Source organism: Thunnus albacares, chromosome 2 (genome assembly GCF_914725855.1).
Source record: "Thunnus albacares chromosome 2, fThuAlb1.1, whole genome shotgun sequence".
NCBI lineage: Eukaryota > Metazoa > Chordata > Actinopteri > Scombriformes > Scombridae > Thunnus > Thunnus albacares.
This window is the reverse complement of record NC_058107.1, coordinates 23,992,766-24,010,324: the sequence shown is the minus strand read 5'-3', so window position 1 is coordinate 24,010,324 and position 17,559 is coordinate 23,992,766. Positions and strand designations below refer to the sequence as shown.

Below are 17,559 nucleotides of genomic sequence, written 5' to 3'. Positions count from 1 at the left end.
GATACCAGTGCTCTCTATTTGAAAATTTAAATCTATAAACCTCACAGTGCGGAACTCTTTGGGATCATTTTTATGTAAGGTAGTACGAGGCTAGACATGCTCTGCCCCTAAAAACTGAGTTGCCTATGACTGAATAAATGTAGAGAAACCATTACATTTTATAATGGCATTGAGAAAGAACCTTATTTTATGTGGATGGGCCACATCATCGGTGATACTTGGTCTATCCATAATCTATAGTTTGGATAGCATTTAACATTTGAAAACTGGTTTATTTTTTTATATTTTTATATTTTATTATGATAAAGAGATTTGTAGGAAAACATGTTAGTAAGATTTTGAAAAATGTGTCATATTGTTAGTAGGATTAAACACTCAGGTATCATATTACAGTAGTAATACTAGTAATAAAAAATTAAAACAGCTCTGGCCATCTCCTCTGTTTGTTTTTTTGATCTTCACTCTCCCTTGCCTTTCTCTTTCAGTGCTTATCTCTCTCACTGACTTAACTTACCATTCAGCTGGCTTCTCATATGTCTCTATCTTTTAATTAGCTAGAGCTCGTCTTTCCATCATCCCTCTTCCTCTGTCCTAGTCCCAGTCTGTCAGGCTACATTGTCCCTAAGCCCCTAACGAGGTCACTGACCCTGCCAGTCATGAGTGGAGAGCGCTTCACAAAGCCCTGCCCGTCTCTCTGGCACACCGCCAGTCAATTAGCTGTTTATGCAATTTCGTACTTAACCTGTAGAGTCTGCATCTCTGCCTGCTTGTTTCTATCACTGGTTCATCTTCATAGCTGTAATTACTGGTGTCTCTGTCAAGTTTGTGAATGGTGTGTTATATTTTTTAATTAGAACCTTTTTATGCAACAAGAAAATCATATTGTTTTGCTGTCTTTTAATTTTTTAGATAACTAGAATGCTGAATATAAAACTATTTCCACAATGTTTTTAAGTCCCTTAAAATATTATATGCATTATATTATAAAAAACAAGAACCTACTTCAACTGTGTTTACCTGCACTTTGTCTTCAAAAAAGGTGATGCAACTTGTATGTGCATGTTTCAACATTCAGATACAGTGGTTCTGGTTTCATGGCAGTGAGCCTCAGGGACACTGAGTGACGACAGTCGCTCCCGTCACCTGGCACTCTGTCACAGCTCATCGCTGGCACTGACAGTGTGTGGCGACTCTGTAGCTACGCAAACATATGCTTGTGTTACAGGTTGTGTGCTCAAATGAGGGAGCAAGAGAAACAGGTCGTGCTGTTGTATTGATCTGTGTGTGTTTCATCTGTCTGTACATGTTGTGGTTTGTGTTTTTGTACTATAGTGGTTGCACTCAGCCAGTACGTGTGTGTGTTTGTGTGTGTGTGTGTGGCTGTGTGTGTGTGTGTGTGTGTGGCTGTGTTCATATGATGGTGTTCAGATGTTCAGTATGCGTTTGGAAGCCTGTGTTGTCTGTGACTGTGACAGCCTCCCTGTCCACCCAGGAGCTGTTGTCACATGCTGGCTGCTTCTGTCAGTGCTGAGCAGAAGCCGTAACTCTGCAGAGATTCACAGCTCTGTGTCTTCTGTGCTGCTGATAGTTGTGCTCTTGTACTTGCAATTTCCCTGTAGAGGAGACTGCCCCCTGCTGGTAGATGAGAACAGTTGGGAGATTTCATCTTGATATTGCTGAGGTGTCTGAAAATAAGAGAACATTATAACAAATGCCATTAATCTTAATTAAATTACCATAAATCTTAATGCTACAATTGATCCTGTTCTTCTGTCTCATTTTAAAATATAATGACACCCTATGAAATAACACAGATGTATGTTTGATTTTATAAATATGTATGCCCTAGTAATCACTGTAAACATTTTGGCTGAAATTCCCCTTTATGGTTGTTCGGTTGACATGTATTCATGACTAAAGGTGTCGCACTATTGGTTCAAGATTACTTTTTGTGATGCTCTACTGCACCCTAGTGGTGGAAATTAGGAATCACCAGGATTGGGGTTGGTGGTTTTGTCTGATTGGTCTCATTCGATTTCCCTACATAAAATTTGATTTGCTGCCAAAATGAATACCCTTATGTGAGGTAACTTAATCCTCTTGTTTATGATATCATCAGTGCTCCATATTGTTATTATTATTATTGTTATTATTATTATTATTATTATTAACCAAAGACAGTTTGTGCAAATGTGCACAATGTGCAAAAATAGTCTTGCTTGAATATCTGGAATTATTCCACTGTATTCCACAGATAGTATAACTACATGGAACAGTTTTGTTGTTGTTTTTGTTTTAACTAAGATTGCTAATACTTATTGTAATTTGGGAGAGAATACTTTAAAAGTCAGTATGTTTTTGCATGCTCATGTTAAATCAGAGTTTGAGCTTACTCCTGTAGCTTAAGCTACATTTGGATGATAGCTCATCATTCACAGAAACTGCATACAATTTTGAAACATAGACACAGGACCTGGATGAAATTTCTTTTTCAAGTGCATAGAACTGTTTATTTGGTAGCCTGTTTTTACATTTGTGTCTAAATGAATGCCACACAGACATTAACCAAGGATCTCACCAAAACCTTTGAGACAATATGAACATTTGCTGTTACCTGAGGAGAAATAGCTCTTCTCCAATGTACCGCAACATTCCTCAGCCCTGTCAGATAAAGAAAGGGCATTCCAAGATATATCCAGTCCAAATATAAACCAGTTTATGCCGGCCAGTGTACAGTAATTGAGCAAGTGTTCTGGCACAATTTCAACTGTTGGACATGTGTGTGAAGAAGTAAGGCCATATCCACAAAGCTTTACCTGAAGTAGTACTGAACATATAGCATAATTATGTGACTATGCAGCAAGTCTATAATATCACTAAAAACATTCTATTCTTGTCATTATTTGTTTTTTTCTTGTCAATACTGAATCTTGATAGTTATTTGAGAAAAGAGATAAAATAGTTTGCTCTGTGCCTGCACTTTGCTCCTCCTTCTCCTGCATCTCTCTCTCACTCTCCATCTCTCTCCATCTTTTTCTCACGTTCAAGTCACACCTATCCTGAGCCCTCTCCTCTCCCATGCACCTCCTCTCACACACCCCTTTATCAGGCTTGTCACTCCTTCTATGCTCCCTCTTTCTCTTTCTTCATCTGACTTGACACAAGTGTGTGCTTGGTAGTGTGAAAGGACCTGGCCAAAATGAGTTTGCCTGTGAACTCAGATTATCTATCTCTGGAGAGGATAGCCCGCTACCGCCATGCTTGCTCCAACGGCTCACCCTACGCCACGAACAAGCCCATCGACATCAAACCTCGTGGCAGGAGAGGGTATGCCTGCTCTCTGGAACTGAAACCTTTTGTGGGAGGGAAGGGGGAGGGCATATCAGTCAACCTAAATTTGAAGCATTGTACTTAGGATTTGTAGGATTTGTTTTCATGTGAAACTATTTTATGTCAACATTCTTGAATGTTGACAGCTTTTTAGGTAAGGTTTAAAACCATTTCTTTTTTTGCTTAATATAGGAAAGATCCAACTTTTGCTTGCATATGATAAGTTGAGATGGAGTAAATCAGTGAGAAGTCATAGGACAGCTCAGGACTCTAGGAGCTTAAAAGCTTTCTTTCTTATTGCTCTTTGTGTGTGAACTGTGTCTATGCAATGTGCATGTGTGTGGATTTATGTATTTGTATGAGTTACATGAGTGTACACAAAGTGGTGTGTGTTCTCTCTTATCAGAACATTAGCTGATGAATAGCTCCACCTGGACAACACAGTGAACTGGAACTGTGCTCACAACCAAGCAATTGTGTAAACGCTCGTTGCTTGGTGGCTGCTTGTGTTGTTAGAGCTTTGTCGAAGCCTTAGTTCTGCTGTTTACTCTACTGAACCTATAGTGTCAACCTGAAAGTGTGTGTCTGTGCATGTTTGTGCCTCTCTGTGCCACACTAGCGAGCTGCTATTTTGCTTTTACAAAACACAGTTAAGAGCAAGGTAAATGAAAGATAAGCAGGTTCCATCCAGTCATCATCTAAAGCATCAAGGTGTTCAGGAGCACAGGCCCGTTCACTAACCAGAGCAGTGAGTAAGCTAATAATCAGAGCACTCTCTGTCCATTACAGCTTGCACAGAAATTAAGACCTTGTTAGGCCCATTTTCATACTGCATTTGTCTGACTAACATGCACTCAGCGACCCCCGAAAAAACTAAGATGTGCTATCATCTGATGTACATATTCCTGTGCCTTCGTACCTCTGGTTTTTGTGTGTGTGTACATGAACATGAAGTTCAGTTGTGTATGTGTGTGTGTTTGAGCCTGTATAGTATTTGAATATGAACCTAAGGTAATGGCTGGTGGCGTTTGTAGACATATAGATATGGATAGAGCCTTGTCAATACTGTGGACCAACCATCTGTGCTCACTGCCTGCTCCTTAGTTAAGTGCTATTTATATCAGCATTTACTGAGCGTGTTTTTCTGCACCATATACTGTACTTGGTTCATGGAAAAGTTCTTTGTTTGACACAAAATCAATCATTTCATCAATTATTGTGGTCACTTAATTTATGCATCTGTTTTTATGGCAAGAATTATACTGTCACTTGGCCACTAGGTGGCAGTGGTGTCTCTCTAAGTTTCATAGAATTGCATAGAATATGTTTCACAATCTCATGAAGTGATGTTAATTAGATTTGTGCTACAACTGACGTAATAAGTTACCATTAACATAATGCAATCAGCTGTTAGACACCATAGAAGGTACTTTCTATTACATGAATTGAGGTTTTGTTTTGCTGTCATTGTAAAAAATAAAAAAAAAAAAAAGTAAAAAGAGACAAGATATAATTTTTTTTAATTTATGCATTCAATTATTTATTTATTTAATGTGATCTTAAAACTGAGCTGATAAAATAGAAACAATGTCAACAAAATCATTAGAAATCATTAGTTCAATGATTTGCGTCCCACACTGCCAGACAGACACATTTGCATTATACCTGCTCATTATATAAATACTCTATATAAATGTGTATGCTGAAAAGGAAAATGCATTAATGAGGACATATTCAGTATAGCATTAAGTATTTATTTTATTTTATTATTTCTTACATAAATGAAAATGTATAATGTTAACATAATTATTACAACATTGGCTTCAATTTGTTTTTGGTAAGATTTTATGACACATTAACACCTACATAATATCAGTGCTGACAAGAAAAGGTATAGATCCTTTATGGCATTCAGGGAGTTGCATCAGATTTAATATTTCTTCTAGTGTACTATACAAAGTTGAAATTGAATTCATTCTTAATAGAAAAATCTTTGGGAGCAGAAGTTAAACCAACAGTAACATGCCTGCTTTCTGCAAATGTAACCCCTGTTGAGCAGGACCAGGTCAATTATTTTTGTTGGTGTCTTGTACCTCTGCTTCCTGGGGATGGCAGTAGTGAAGCTAAAAGTAAATACTCACTATATATGGATGTGTGTTTATGTGAATGGATGTGTGCTACAGTCTTTGTTTCAAGACAAAAGAGTAATACAGTGTTTTATATACTGTATAGTGAGTCTGTTGTTAAAATAATTTGGTTATGTGCAATAGAACCCAAGATCCAACTTCTAATCTGTGTTTGTTAATGAAATCATGTCAGGCGCAGATTGTTTTTTTTTTAGTGAACACATCTACCTCTTTAAAGTAAATTCATGAAGTCTAAATGTGTTCAACTTTGTTAAACATTAAACTTAGAGGGGTGACATTGTAACAATGGTAGAGTGTGTTAGCATAGCTCTTGTCATTGTGTTGTTCTGTTTTCATTTAGGATTCATGTGGTTTTATGGTGGCGGTAAGACTGCCCCAGTTTTCTTAGAAACTGGACTCTTTCGTTGTTCTTTCCTTGACCAAGTGGAATGTGCAGACTGTGGTAATAGGATTAGTTTCACCACTTGGACCAGGCTATAAACTACATCATTCTGCCATGCTACACTGAAAACATTAGATGTGCCTATTCAACTCACTGTAACTCACTTAAAGTGCTTCACACATGGCCACAAATTACATAAGATGCCAACCATCCATGCAGGCAGCAGCCAATCTGCTTCACACTCATACTCCTGAAAGGCTTCAAAAATGTCTTTCATTGATAAGAATTCACTCCTTATATGACATGAAATTTGATGGACACATGGTGATGTGGAGGGAAGCCATCCATTAAATGGTTAAACTTACCAAAACCCTTAATGTTATTGTGAGCTTGTGTGTGTGTGTGTGTGTGTGTGTGTGTGTGTGTGTGTGTTGAGCTGCTGTAGATTCCCAGGTTACTGTGCATTGAAAGGTTTCACACTTACTTGAGATTATTTGAGGGTAACTCGGCTTTATTATGTGCTGGAGTGCATCTGCATGTGTGGCTAATGCGCATGCATTTGCTGATATGTCATGTGTGAACGTTTCTGCATGTCAGCTAATCTGCATGTGCGTATGCAAGAGAACTAGCACATGACATCCGTCTTGCTCTCTCCTCAGGTCCGCCTGTTTTCTTCCGTGACATAAAAGCACATCTACGTAATTTGCTCTGAAGTATCAGTAGCTATGAAGTGGATGACCATAGTATTATCAGTCAATGAGCAATTTATTGTTCCTTCATGAAAGCTGGGTGAGATGGATACATTTCCCTTTCTGTCACTTCCCGTCTCTTTACCCCATACCTCTCCTAAACAAAAGAGACGCTTCCTCTGACTGATGTCACTGTCTTGTTACTTGCGTCTCTAGCAAGTTGCAGTCATGGTACCATGGAAATATTCTCATTGTTTTCAAGATGAGAGGGATGGAATAATGTGTATGCACATGCTCCCGTGTGTCTGGTTACATGTGTTGTTTGTTTTTTTTCTGTGTTTGTTGTTGGTTTGTTTTTACTTCTTGGAGCTACTAGGGATGTAGCACTTGCTGTGCCCTGCTTTTTTAACTGTGTCTGATGATCTAGTGCTGTGTGTTCACTTCATCTCCAATAGATAACTGCAGCAGAGAGATGTGTACTGTACATACAATTCAGAAGTAATTGTCTGTAACACTAGTGCCAAATAGATGAAGGACAGTGCTTGAGAGCCAACTTCTGCAATAATGCCACGATGACAACATATCTAAACATTGCCTGTGCGTTCACATGACTATTTATAATCAGGCTAAAATGCATATATGTTCACTTTAGCATCTTACTCTACGTCTTATTGCTCTTCTTTTTGTGCTTCTTTTCTGCTTGCTGCTACTTGATTGATTCATGGTTTATTTAAAGCATACAAGCTACACACATGACTAACACACAGACAATGTATACAAAGATATAATATCTTGACATGCTTCATTCATATGTGATTGACATGCCAGCCAGCTGACACACCTGTGTGACTTGCCTGGTAGAGTGCTAATATTAGCTTCTTGGCTCACAACTCTCACAGCAGATGATACCCTCTGAGCTCTGAATTCAAACTTATTTTACATTATCTGCTATTATTTTACATTAGCAACACATTGGTGATTCCAGTTTATAGACAGCATGGTACTGCTGATGTTGTGTGAAAATGAACACATACAAACTTAAATAACTTACTCTGTATTGGTGTAGTTGGTGTGCAGCATTTTTAAATCGGAAAGTAAAACCAAATAGTTTTACCTGACAAATGAAATGTTAAAAGAATTTATGTAGCTTCAGTAATTGCTGTTTATATGTTAACCATTCAGTTCAGTAAATTTATCAGTTGAAATATTTAGCATTCAGCTATATAGATTTCATAATCATACATCATATACAAGTCATATTGTATCATTATTAAAAAGGACTTAATGTGATTGATAGTAAAAATTAATTTTGTGCTTATTTCCCTTCACACCTCTTCCCAGTTCACTCCCACACATTTAATTCTCAATTTAAAAATGCTACCATCTGCCAATACTTTCGTAATCTGTTTCCGCTAGTTCTGATTCTTGAGAAGAAGAGAATGAGCTGTTCAGTTAATTCATTGTTTTCTCAGTTTGTTTCCTCATACATTGGAACCACATGAATGATACTCAGTCAACTCAACCAACACTACCTTCATCATTGGCATGTTTTAGCTATTGATTTAGGTTACTCAGGTAGCCGAGTGACTGACACTCGAGACGCTTGTTAGGATTGCTGGGTGATAAAGTCCCACCCTTAAAGGAATTACTACTACCAAAACAACCCCTCCCACTCCAGACATACCCAAGCTGCGGCTCAGGGAGACAGAGAGAGAGAGAGAGAGAGAGGGGCAGAGAGAGAATAGGAGAGTCATGTAACTCAACGACAGGGACATATTCGTAAAAAGAGAGAGCAAGAGAGACAGAGGTAAGGAGAGAGGGAGAGAAGAACGTGTGAGGGAGAGGGGATCTTATTTCTACTGCTCAGTGATTTAAAAAAAAAAAAACGTTGAAAGAGAGAAGCAAAGTGAGAAAGAGTAACAGAGTGAGTGCATGCCTGGATTAGGAAAGAGGAAGATCACACGATGATCTGGCAAGAAAGATAAGTGCAAGTGAGTGAGAGAGAGAGAGAGAGTAGGGTAAAGAACCACCTACTGTCAAACGATCGGAGCTTGAGGAGGAGCAGCAGCAGTGTGGAATACTGTTGGACGGAGGGTTTGATCTGACTGAACTCAGCTTTGGCTTCAACCAGCTCCACCAGACTGTGGGAAGGACTCAATCACTTCAGAAGACCAGTGAGGACTGTGGTCAGACCACAGCGGAAGGCTGGTCAGAGGGCTCCAGGTGGCCCAGGGGGTGTGTGTGGATTTATGTGTGTGTGTGTGCAGATGTGGAAGGAAAAGCCATACCATGAGTATCATTCTTAAGCCACGGTCGCGCTCTACCAGCTCATTGAGGAACACGGAGGGAATATGGTAAATAGACTGGAAACTTTGTCTCCTCTGCCACATGTCAATCCTGTTGTTTCTATGTTTATGTCTTGCTCTATTGTTCTTCATCCGCCTGTGTGTTGTTTACTGAAATACTTTGGCTTAGCCTCACTGGATTAGACCCAAGTCCTTCCTTTCCAGTTTTCGTCTGTGTTGGTTTGCAGTGGATTTCTCAGTTTCATGTTTCTTCTCAATCAAAACTTCTCTGCCTCTTCCTCAGTTTACTGCAAAAAACATCTATACCCTATGTATGTCAGTCAGTGTAGGGTTTGTTTGAGGACAGTTTGCTGGTCTGATTAGATAAATTCTGTCCTTAACTCTGCTGTGCTGTATGTTTCGCTTTATCAGACCGACTTAATAACGTCACAACACCTGCTGTAGCTGTCATGACCCTGGTGTATCTTAGCCTCCGTGTACTTTTAGTAGAACTCACTGTTTATTCAGTCAATTAAACTGTCTAAAACACTCACACACACAAGGTTAAAAAACAACACATCATGCATGGAGGAATGTGTGTTGGTGCTCCAGCAGTCTATAGGTCCTCCTGTCTGCACATGGCTCCAGATAAATCCAGGATGCAGAGTGCAATGCCAGGGGCACAAAATGCCCTGCCCTCCCCTCATGTCTCCTCCCCTCTTCCTGTCTCAACTTGTCCTTGCCTGTCAGCACTCATTTCCTACTAAGAGACTGCCCTGTAGCTTTAACATTGGAAGTTAATGTTCACTCTTTTCCATTGTGGTACCTGCCACTAGCCAAATGCTAGTAAAATATGCAAGTGCTTCACTCAGTAGCCAAAAAATAATGGTATTGAGTGGCTGGTAAAATTTGAACATTCATTAGCCATTTGGCCGGTGGCTAAAGTTAATTTTGTGTGTGTGTGTATTTGTGTGTGCGGGGTGGGAGGGGTCACCCAGCAGCAGCGTGTGTTTGATCCCTGTAGGACATCCCTGCAGCGTTCACAGTGTTCTCACATTGTCAGTTTATTAATCTGCTCTACAACCTCCCCAGCAGGAAATGATGCTTGTGTGACATGAAGACATATTAATTAGGTCTTTGAGGGTAGTAGTTCCCAGACTGGTGCAGATGACAGACAGTACAAGATGCGGTTTGATGCAGAGCTCCATGCAAGTACTGGTTAAAGCAATAATGTCATTAAACTGATATTAATGTGAGAGCTGACTGTGGAATGTGGCTTTTCCTCATGTTAAAAGCTGAGAATCTGGCAGCGTTAGGTTCTTATGAGCCATCTTTTTGAATAGCTACCAAAAGCAGTACTCAGCTGGACAAATCATACCGTCCCCTCCATCTGTCCTGCCTTCCTTTCATCTGTTATTCACTGTTTTATCAAGGCTTCTTTTACTGTCTCTCATCAGTGATGCGTCTTTCATATTTGTTATAACCATGCTTAATATTTACAGTATATATGTGACTTTTAGTAGCACTCGCATGTGTAGGTGAAAAATCAGCTTTCTGTGGTAGGAGGGTGTGTATATGTGTGATGTACGTATAATGCAGAAAGTCCAGCGTTATCTCCTGAAGTCAGTGAAGTATCAGTATGTGTGTTTCTCAGCTGTACATTTGTGTCTCTGCATGCTTGCTTAGGAATGCTTGTGTATTCGTGTGTATTTAACTCCTTGCGTGTGTGCGTATATAAGACAATGACGTGCGCTGGGTGTGTGACATGCCCCCTGGCCTGTCCAAACTCAAACAGACCCCACTCCACCCAAGCATTTAAATGCAGGTTTGTGTACACAGACTGAGTATCCATCAGCGTGTTAGCTCAGCAAATGTGGATTGAGTTTGGGAGAGGTGAAGGATTAGGTTTTTTGGCAAATTGGATGTTTATGAACACCTACTTCAGTGCCTCTCTCCCACTTTAAAACCAGTAGTGATGTTATGGTGTCCTGAGAAAAGGTATAGAGGAGTGGGGAACATGTGACTTTGAACTTAAGTGTTTGTATCTGGCCTTTGTCAGTCCCCAGTTGGGCATCTGAGTCAGGCTATAAATGTTGAAGGTTACGTGTTATTTGGCCTCTCATAGGGCCCTACAATGTACAAGTTATCTAACATATTTTCCAGATCTGACCTTTAGTAATCCAGATCTGAGATGATGAATAGGTCTGAAAATAGGTCCATAGTTAAGGGAACTTCTATGTATATAGGAGTGGAACTGGTTTGCTTTGCTTTAAACCATGTGAACTAAGACTACGCTGCATTGCCATGGTGACCTCTTTGTATGTCTCTCATGATTGACTGATTTTTCTGAATGGCACAGTGACAGAGAACACTGAAGCAATGTCACGACTTAAGTGAAGGACTTACAGTATTTTGCTTCTACCTGACAGGGTGAGAAAAACCAGGAGGGAGAGCGAGTAGGAAAGAGAGTCTCCAGAGAATCTCCAATGATAATTTTTGGCAGACAAAACAGGATAATGTACTTAAACTTTCATGCAAACATTTTTTCAGTGCAGCTTTCTGTACAGAGTCAAGTATGTTAATTAGAAGCTTTTAAAATATTACCGGCTCTAAAATTTACTAGCCAACATGGCCTATTTGGTACATGGCCATTTATCTGTTAAAGACTAAGCCAGCAAATGTGGTGGGTGTGAATTTCACTTGTATTTATGTATTTTTATGGCTGCTTCCACTCATGTGTGACTGAAGAAGGGGTGTGTATGAGGACAGATTATCAGTTAGTGGGCAGTCACTTATCTGCTTGACTTACTGTGCTGTGGGCCTCTTCACAATTTGTTTTTAAGATGGCGAAGACAGTGCCAAAAATTAAGGTTTTGTGGGTGCTAGTATGTTGCATCATGGAGATTTTTTTTTTTTTGGCCAGAATGTTAAAATGAGTATTCAACAGTGGTTAGCTACTTTGTCTACATATGCTGAAATATTAGGTTCACTGTCGTACATGTAAACCGAGGTAAAGAAAATTCTAAGTTCATTCTAAGTTAGTAGAGCTGGGCTATATATTAATATATATATTGATATAGTTTTTGTCATTGTGTATTGTAACGTTGGAAAAAAATATTTTCTACTGATCTTTAAGACTATGTTACTAACTAAAAGCTTGATATAATTTGAAATATTCCGATATCAGTGCTGATATGATACCTGACTTTCATTAATGATCCCAAAATAATATTTTTTTAGTTCAATTAATGTAATCATGCCTTTGTACCAAAATATTTTCTTTTTTATCAAAAATATCCCAAACTTTTCAATGCATCAGTGTTAAATTCTGTCTTAACACAAGTAGCTGTACAAGAACTTTGCCTCAATAGAAGATAAAATCAAAAGGTATAATTTAGATCAGGGAATACCCAATCACAAAATAAGTCTATTCCTATATTGCTCATTCATAATAATGACCTTGTGTGTTTGTCAGTGGTGATAAAGTACAGTAGCGATATATATGGCAGTGTATGGTGGTTTTGACATCTCTTGTTTAATATATCCACATGAGTGAGAATCATCTGCACAGTATTGTTACAGTAAACGTTTGAAGTGATAGGGGATGTAAACTTATAAAGCAGACAGAGGTGTTGGCTCTACAACGGCACAACCAAAATAGATTTTCCATTACGTGCCATATCCTTGCATCAATTATGCCATCTGCACCCACTCTCCAGTCTGCGCGTGTCACCTATTCATTTTGCATTTAGTACATGGTCAAGGTTACGACATACATGTTCAGGCTCACATACTGACACTCCTGCGTGCGTCCAAGGGAACACACTCTTCATAATCCTCATAAATACAGACACTTGAATGCTTTCACACTCACACACACACACACACACACACACACATACACACACACACAGCTCTGACATGTCTCTCCTTGTCCTTCCTCCACTGCCTGCTCCCCTTGGTGTCCTCACAGCTTTCTAAAATAAGTCCAGTGTCATCTTCCCTCTGTCTGCTTCAACACACATATCAGCTCTGATCAACACTACACTCCTCTAACACATCTGTAGCTGTAGTTGTTCACCAATTTTTGTAATTCTGTTTCAATTGTAGTCATAGTGAAGGTTTTAGGATTTTCTCCTAAATACTCTATAGAAAAATTAATTCTCAATGTCACTTTGTGCACTTATTTGCACTTTGGAAAGAGACAACAACATAATGTTTGTATTGGCTGACCAGCTCTGAATGATTGTTGGAAAACAGAGCTTCACTATCCTCCCCTCAGCTGATTATTTATCAAAGGCACTTATGCCCTGACCTGCTTCTCCAATGCATTTCCTCACAGTTCTGTCACGTCAACTCCTGTGGTGTTTATAATTGCTCAAGTAACCCAGGGCTGAAAATGAATGAGTCATTGATCTATGGCATTTTGTGTTTGCGAGAGAGGGAGAGACAGAAAGATAAGGAGAATAGACTGAGACAGGAGTGATGGTGCGCCAGAGAGAGAGAGAGAGAGAGGATAAAAGAGCTGTGCAGTGTCCTCAGGCATATATGTGACCCAGCAGCGTCCTACAATAGAAAGTCACATCTCATCTACCTCAGCGCTCTTACTATGCTCCTTGTGTTTTAACCCACCAATATTCCTTTACATTTTTGAGGTTTTTCTGGCAACAAACAACAACATTTTATTCCCCGCAACCCAAACTCAAGCATGAAACTTTACTCTTGTGGGAAACCATGTCCCTATAGTCTGCCTTTGAGTGTACTCATGTAGATTGCACATTTTTTCAACAAAGATAAGCAATCGTCCAATCAGGCATTCCACTTCCAGCATGTTATTGTCGGCCAGATTTGTTGCAGAAAGAGATAAATGCATAGATGTTATTTTCAGGAATTTAAATAGTCATATGAAAGTTGAGGTTATCTTTTGAAGTTAGTAGCTGCAAATCACAAGTTTGTCCCAAAGAGTTTTAGTGTCTGTGGAGAAATCAACACCTTCTATTCTTGAACCCTTGAAATCAGGCTTGAAATTAACAGGCCTTAACATGGTATGAAAATTAATTGTGATAGGCTACAGTTGTATCAGATTAGATTTGGTCGTGTTTAGATGTTAAATTGTTGCTAAAGCATTATTATAATCAAAATATTACTGTATAGGATCAGTAATTTCATTGGTTCAGTCTGCCGATCTAGTTTGTTTTTCAGTTTATGGACATACCATGCTTGCATGCTTTAGTCAGTCAAAATGTAGTGGAAGTAGCTTTAAGTAGCTTTTAACTTTAAATTGTGTCAGCTGTTTAATTGGGATCTAAAAAGTTAGTTTTGAGAGCTGGTTATATGTAGAGACGATACAGACGATAGGCAGTGTAACTTTAAACTTTTTGATGATGTTCAAGAAGATGAGGACAAACGTTAGCAGTGATGTTCAGCAGATGGGATATCTGGAGCAGCTTGAAACTGCTTTCTGTCATCTGTCCAATCTTTGTGCATCAACTATTCCCTTCCTGGCCAATTAGGTCTGGGTTCTGGATCACTCCCTTTCTGTGTAAACTGTAGTTTCCTTTTGCCTCAGTCTATAAACAATGCTGGAACTGCTTCCATTCTCCACAATAATCCTCCTGTGAGATGTACTCGTGCTTGTTGATTCTCACAACACAGTCATAGGGGTGTAATTCTTTTTCTTTCTTTTTTTTGACTTTTGGTTGCTCGTCAGAGGCAACTCCTTTGTGTCAGAGTAGGGAAAAAAACGCTAGACATTCCCTCTGTGATGTCAATGCTGGTGTAATACTCTCAGTCATTCCCAAAGAGGGCGTGCCTGTAAAGTCACACTATACAAACAAGGACACGCACACACAATGTGAGTTACGTGTCAAAGGTTTGGATGCGAACCTGTGTGGGCTGTGACGTCAAAGTGTTATAATGAATCAGTTGTTAAGCATATGCTGGGTGTTATGTTTCTGCACTTGCGCTATCTTTCTATCTGTCATCTTTGTCTTGTTCGCAAACTTGATACACTCACCCATGCACACTTATCTCAGAATACAACGTATCCAGAACAGCTGGAGAACGGACTGACCTGTGCCTTGAAATAACTTAGAAGTAATTTATGAGACTTTGTGGTTTCACACCTGTAGTAAAGAAAACAGATGGATCACTTGTGTATGTGGGAAGATCAAAGTTAAGCTAGTCCTGGTTTAGATTGACATCGTTTTGATCTAATACTACATATAGAAAGCGAGAGTGAGAGGACTCAGGGACAGAGACTGAGGTGATGTATGTAAGATTAGACAAACACAACTGTGAAGAAAAGTTACTGGAGTCATTGCAACTCACATATTACCTCTCTGTCTGTCTAAGAGATAGTTAGAGACGGGGACGAGGACAATACGATTGCCCTTCCCTCAGTGATTAGGCAGACAGCCAAACTATCCGCTTCCACAACCAAAGCTCACACTCACTTAACTCCTGCCACTCAGAGAGATCACAGAGAGATAGCTCAGCATTTAGCCATTTAGTTGCTGTGGAAAATATGCTTGGCATGTCCTGCGTACCCTTATGGCTGTGTTGAGCATTTCAGATACACAGAGATAAGCTTTTGTTTCACAGGTGAAGTGGTACCTGCACTTTCGAAAGTTTTCCAGATATTAGTAAAAAAAAAACAAAAAAAAACATTCTTTCGGGCACTTGTGTAAAAAAGTAGTCATTGTCAAATGATTGACATAAGTGACTGAAGTCATTGACACGAGTCACTGAATAAGGTTTTTCTTGTATGGACTGTTCATGTTACAATTTATCAGGAGATATAAAGTTTAGCTACTCTCATGATAGGGTGCAGCATTCTGGCTTTAATTTGGTTCTTGCATAATGCTAGCTAAACTGTGCATACTATTGACATATTGACTATAACAGATGGATGGGAGCTACTATAGACCCCATCCATAATACATGTCCGTAGCTCTGGGTGTGTAAGACTGATCTTTGGACTGTGTCAGCGATATGGCCCTGGGGACGAACAGTCAGCATAATGACTTCTTCCTTTTAAAATCTCTCTCACAAGCATTCATAAACCAAGCTTGTAGTGGAAGAAGAGGTGCACTGAACTGATAGCAATATTAGTCATTTCTCATTGAGTTTAGCTGGATGTTTTAGTTCAGCATGGTCCCTACACCCTGTGCAAACAACAGAAACGTACACATATGCACAGCACTGTTCACTCTGTCCATCCTTTCATCATTCACGTGCACTATGCATACATACACATAGAGGCACACCGACATGAGCAGGGTGTCCCATACTGGTTAAAGTGCAGATCATACTGCAATGTTTCCCCTAGGTTGAGTGGTTTGGCCTGGCGGCAGGGGAGGGGAGGGGGTTAGCAACAATGAGGTTAGCAACCCATTGTTGCTAACTTTGGAGCTAACCCCCTTCACTTTTTACAGCAGTTGGGGAAACAGAAATTTGACACACACAGCATTTGTTAACTGACACACTGTAGTCCGTACCGTACACTTACTGTCAGATTGACAACTTAATAACTAACGGCAACTAATGTTAAAAGTAAAGTTAGGCTTTGATGTGTGCTTCCTGGCTCGTTTTAAAAAAGATGAGAGACAGAGAGAGAGAGCACCAGCGAAAGAGAGTGAGGGAGAGAGAGAGCAAAAGTAATTGAGCAAGCTAGGGAGTGAATGAAGAGAGGGAGCAGGGGTAGCAAGAATGCCGGTGACTCAGATCAATAAAACATTATTTACTGATTGTTCCACAGTGGTTGCATTTCGGAGGAAAAATAATCAAGCCCACACACTCACACACCTCTGCTCGGACCTGCAGCTGAAAGCCGCACCCCCTCCCCCTCATTTGGTCTGAATACGGCCTTACTGCTAACCTATTCCTCTGCTCTGCTCGCATTCACCGTCACTTTTCTGATGCTTGCTCATAGACTGTGCGCTTGCTCTCTCACTTAACCACTCACTCGCTTACGCACTGCCCTATTCCTTAAAAGGAGTTATTCTACCAAGAGTTTCCTAGGCAATGACACAGACGTTGTCTCACGTTTCGACAACGCTGCTCAGAGGCTCCCAAACGCTATTGATTTCCAAATGAATGGATATTTGGCGTTATTTTTGGCATTTAAAAAAATATTTTTTGGCCTGGCAGGGGTTCTTGTTGGCCTGGCAGCCCACCAGGCTTGTACTATTATAAGGGAAAAGTACAGATCATACTGGATTAAAAGGCTTTTTCCATCGTGAGGGCGATGATGATGGCAAAGGGGACGTCATCCCTGTGCGTATTACGCATAATGCTGAGGGGAATCCCCCCTGACCTTAGCATCTACAGCAGACAGGATTATGGGATTGCTTGGTAACCCTAGCGAAGAAGCAGATATCCCTGGTGATAGGCGTTAGTCATCACCTGGGTGAACCATCACCTAGGAGACTAAGGAGCTCATCGTGATATCGCAGTGGGAAATGGTGTCTCTGGTTTAGAGACGCCTTTCAACTGTGAGTCAGTGGCATTGTTAGAGCAGAGGTATTCCCTGTGGCCCTTTCTCTGTGTTTCAACAAAGCATATCACTTGAGTTTGTTAAGTCTGCTGCTGATCATAATCTTCCAATAATCAGCCGGATGATGAGTGACTGGCTGATTATAATTTTTAATTGGCCCACATGCGTACTATAAGCACATCATGTGTAGTGTAGTGTTAATGACCATGAAGTGAGTTTACAGCAACAT

The 17,559-nt window shown here is 39.9% G+C and overlaps 1 protein-coding gene across 6 annotated transcripts in view; it reads left to right on the top strand.

Moving 5' to 3' along the window:
• Window positions 1–17,559, top strand: part of pde4d (phosphodiesterase 4D, cAMP-specific) — a 191,432-nt gene that overhangs the window by 147,828 nt on the left and 26,045 nt on the right. The window contains exon 1 of one of the 6 annotated variants that reach the window (XM_044374220.1): window positions 8,318–8,902. The exons of the other annotated variants lie outside the window; for them this stretch is intronic. Coding sequence (XP_044230155.1) covers window positions 8,838–8,902 — 65 coding nt within the window. The 5' untranslated portion in view covers window positions 8,318–8,837. Of the gene's footprint in view, window positions 1–8,317; window positions 8,903–17,559 lie in introns of those variants that run through there. 6 annotated transcript variants of the gene reach the window in all.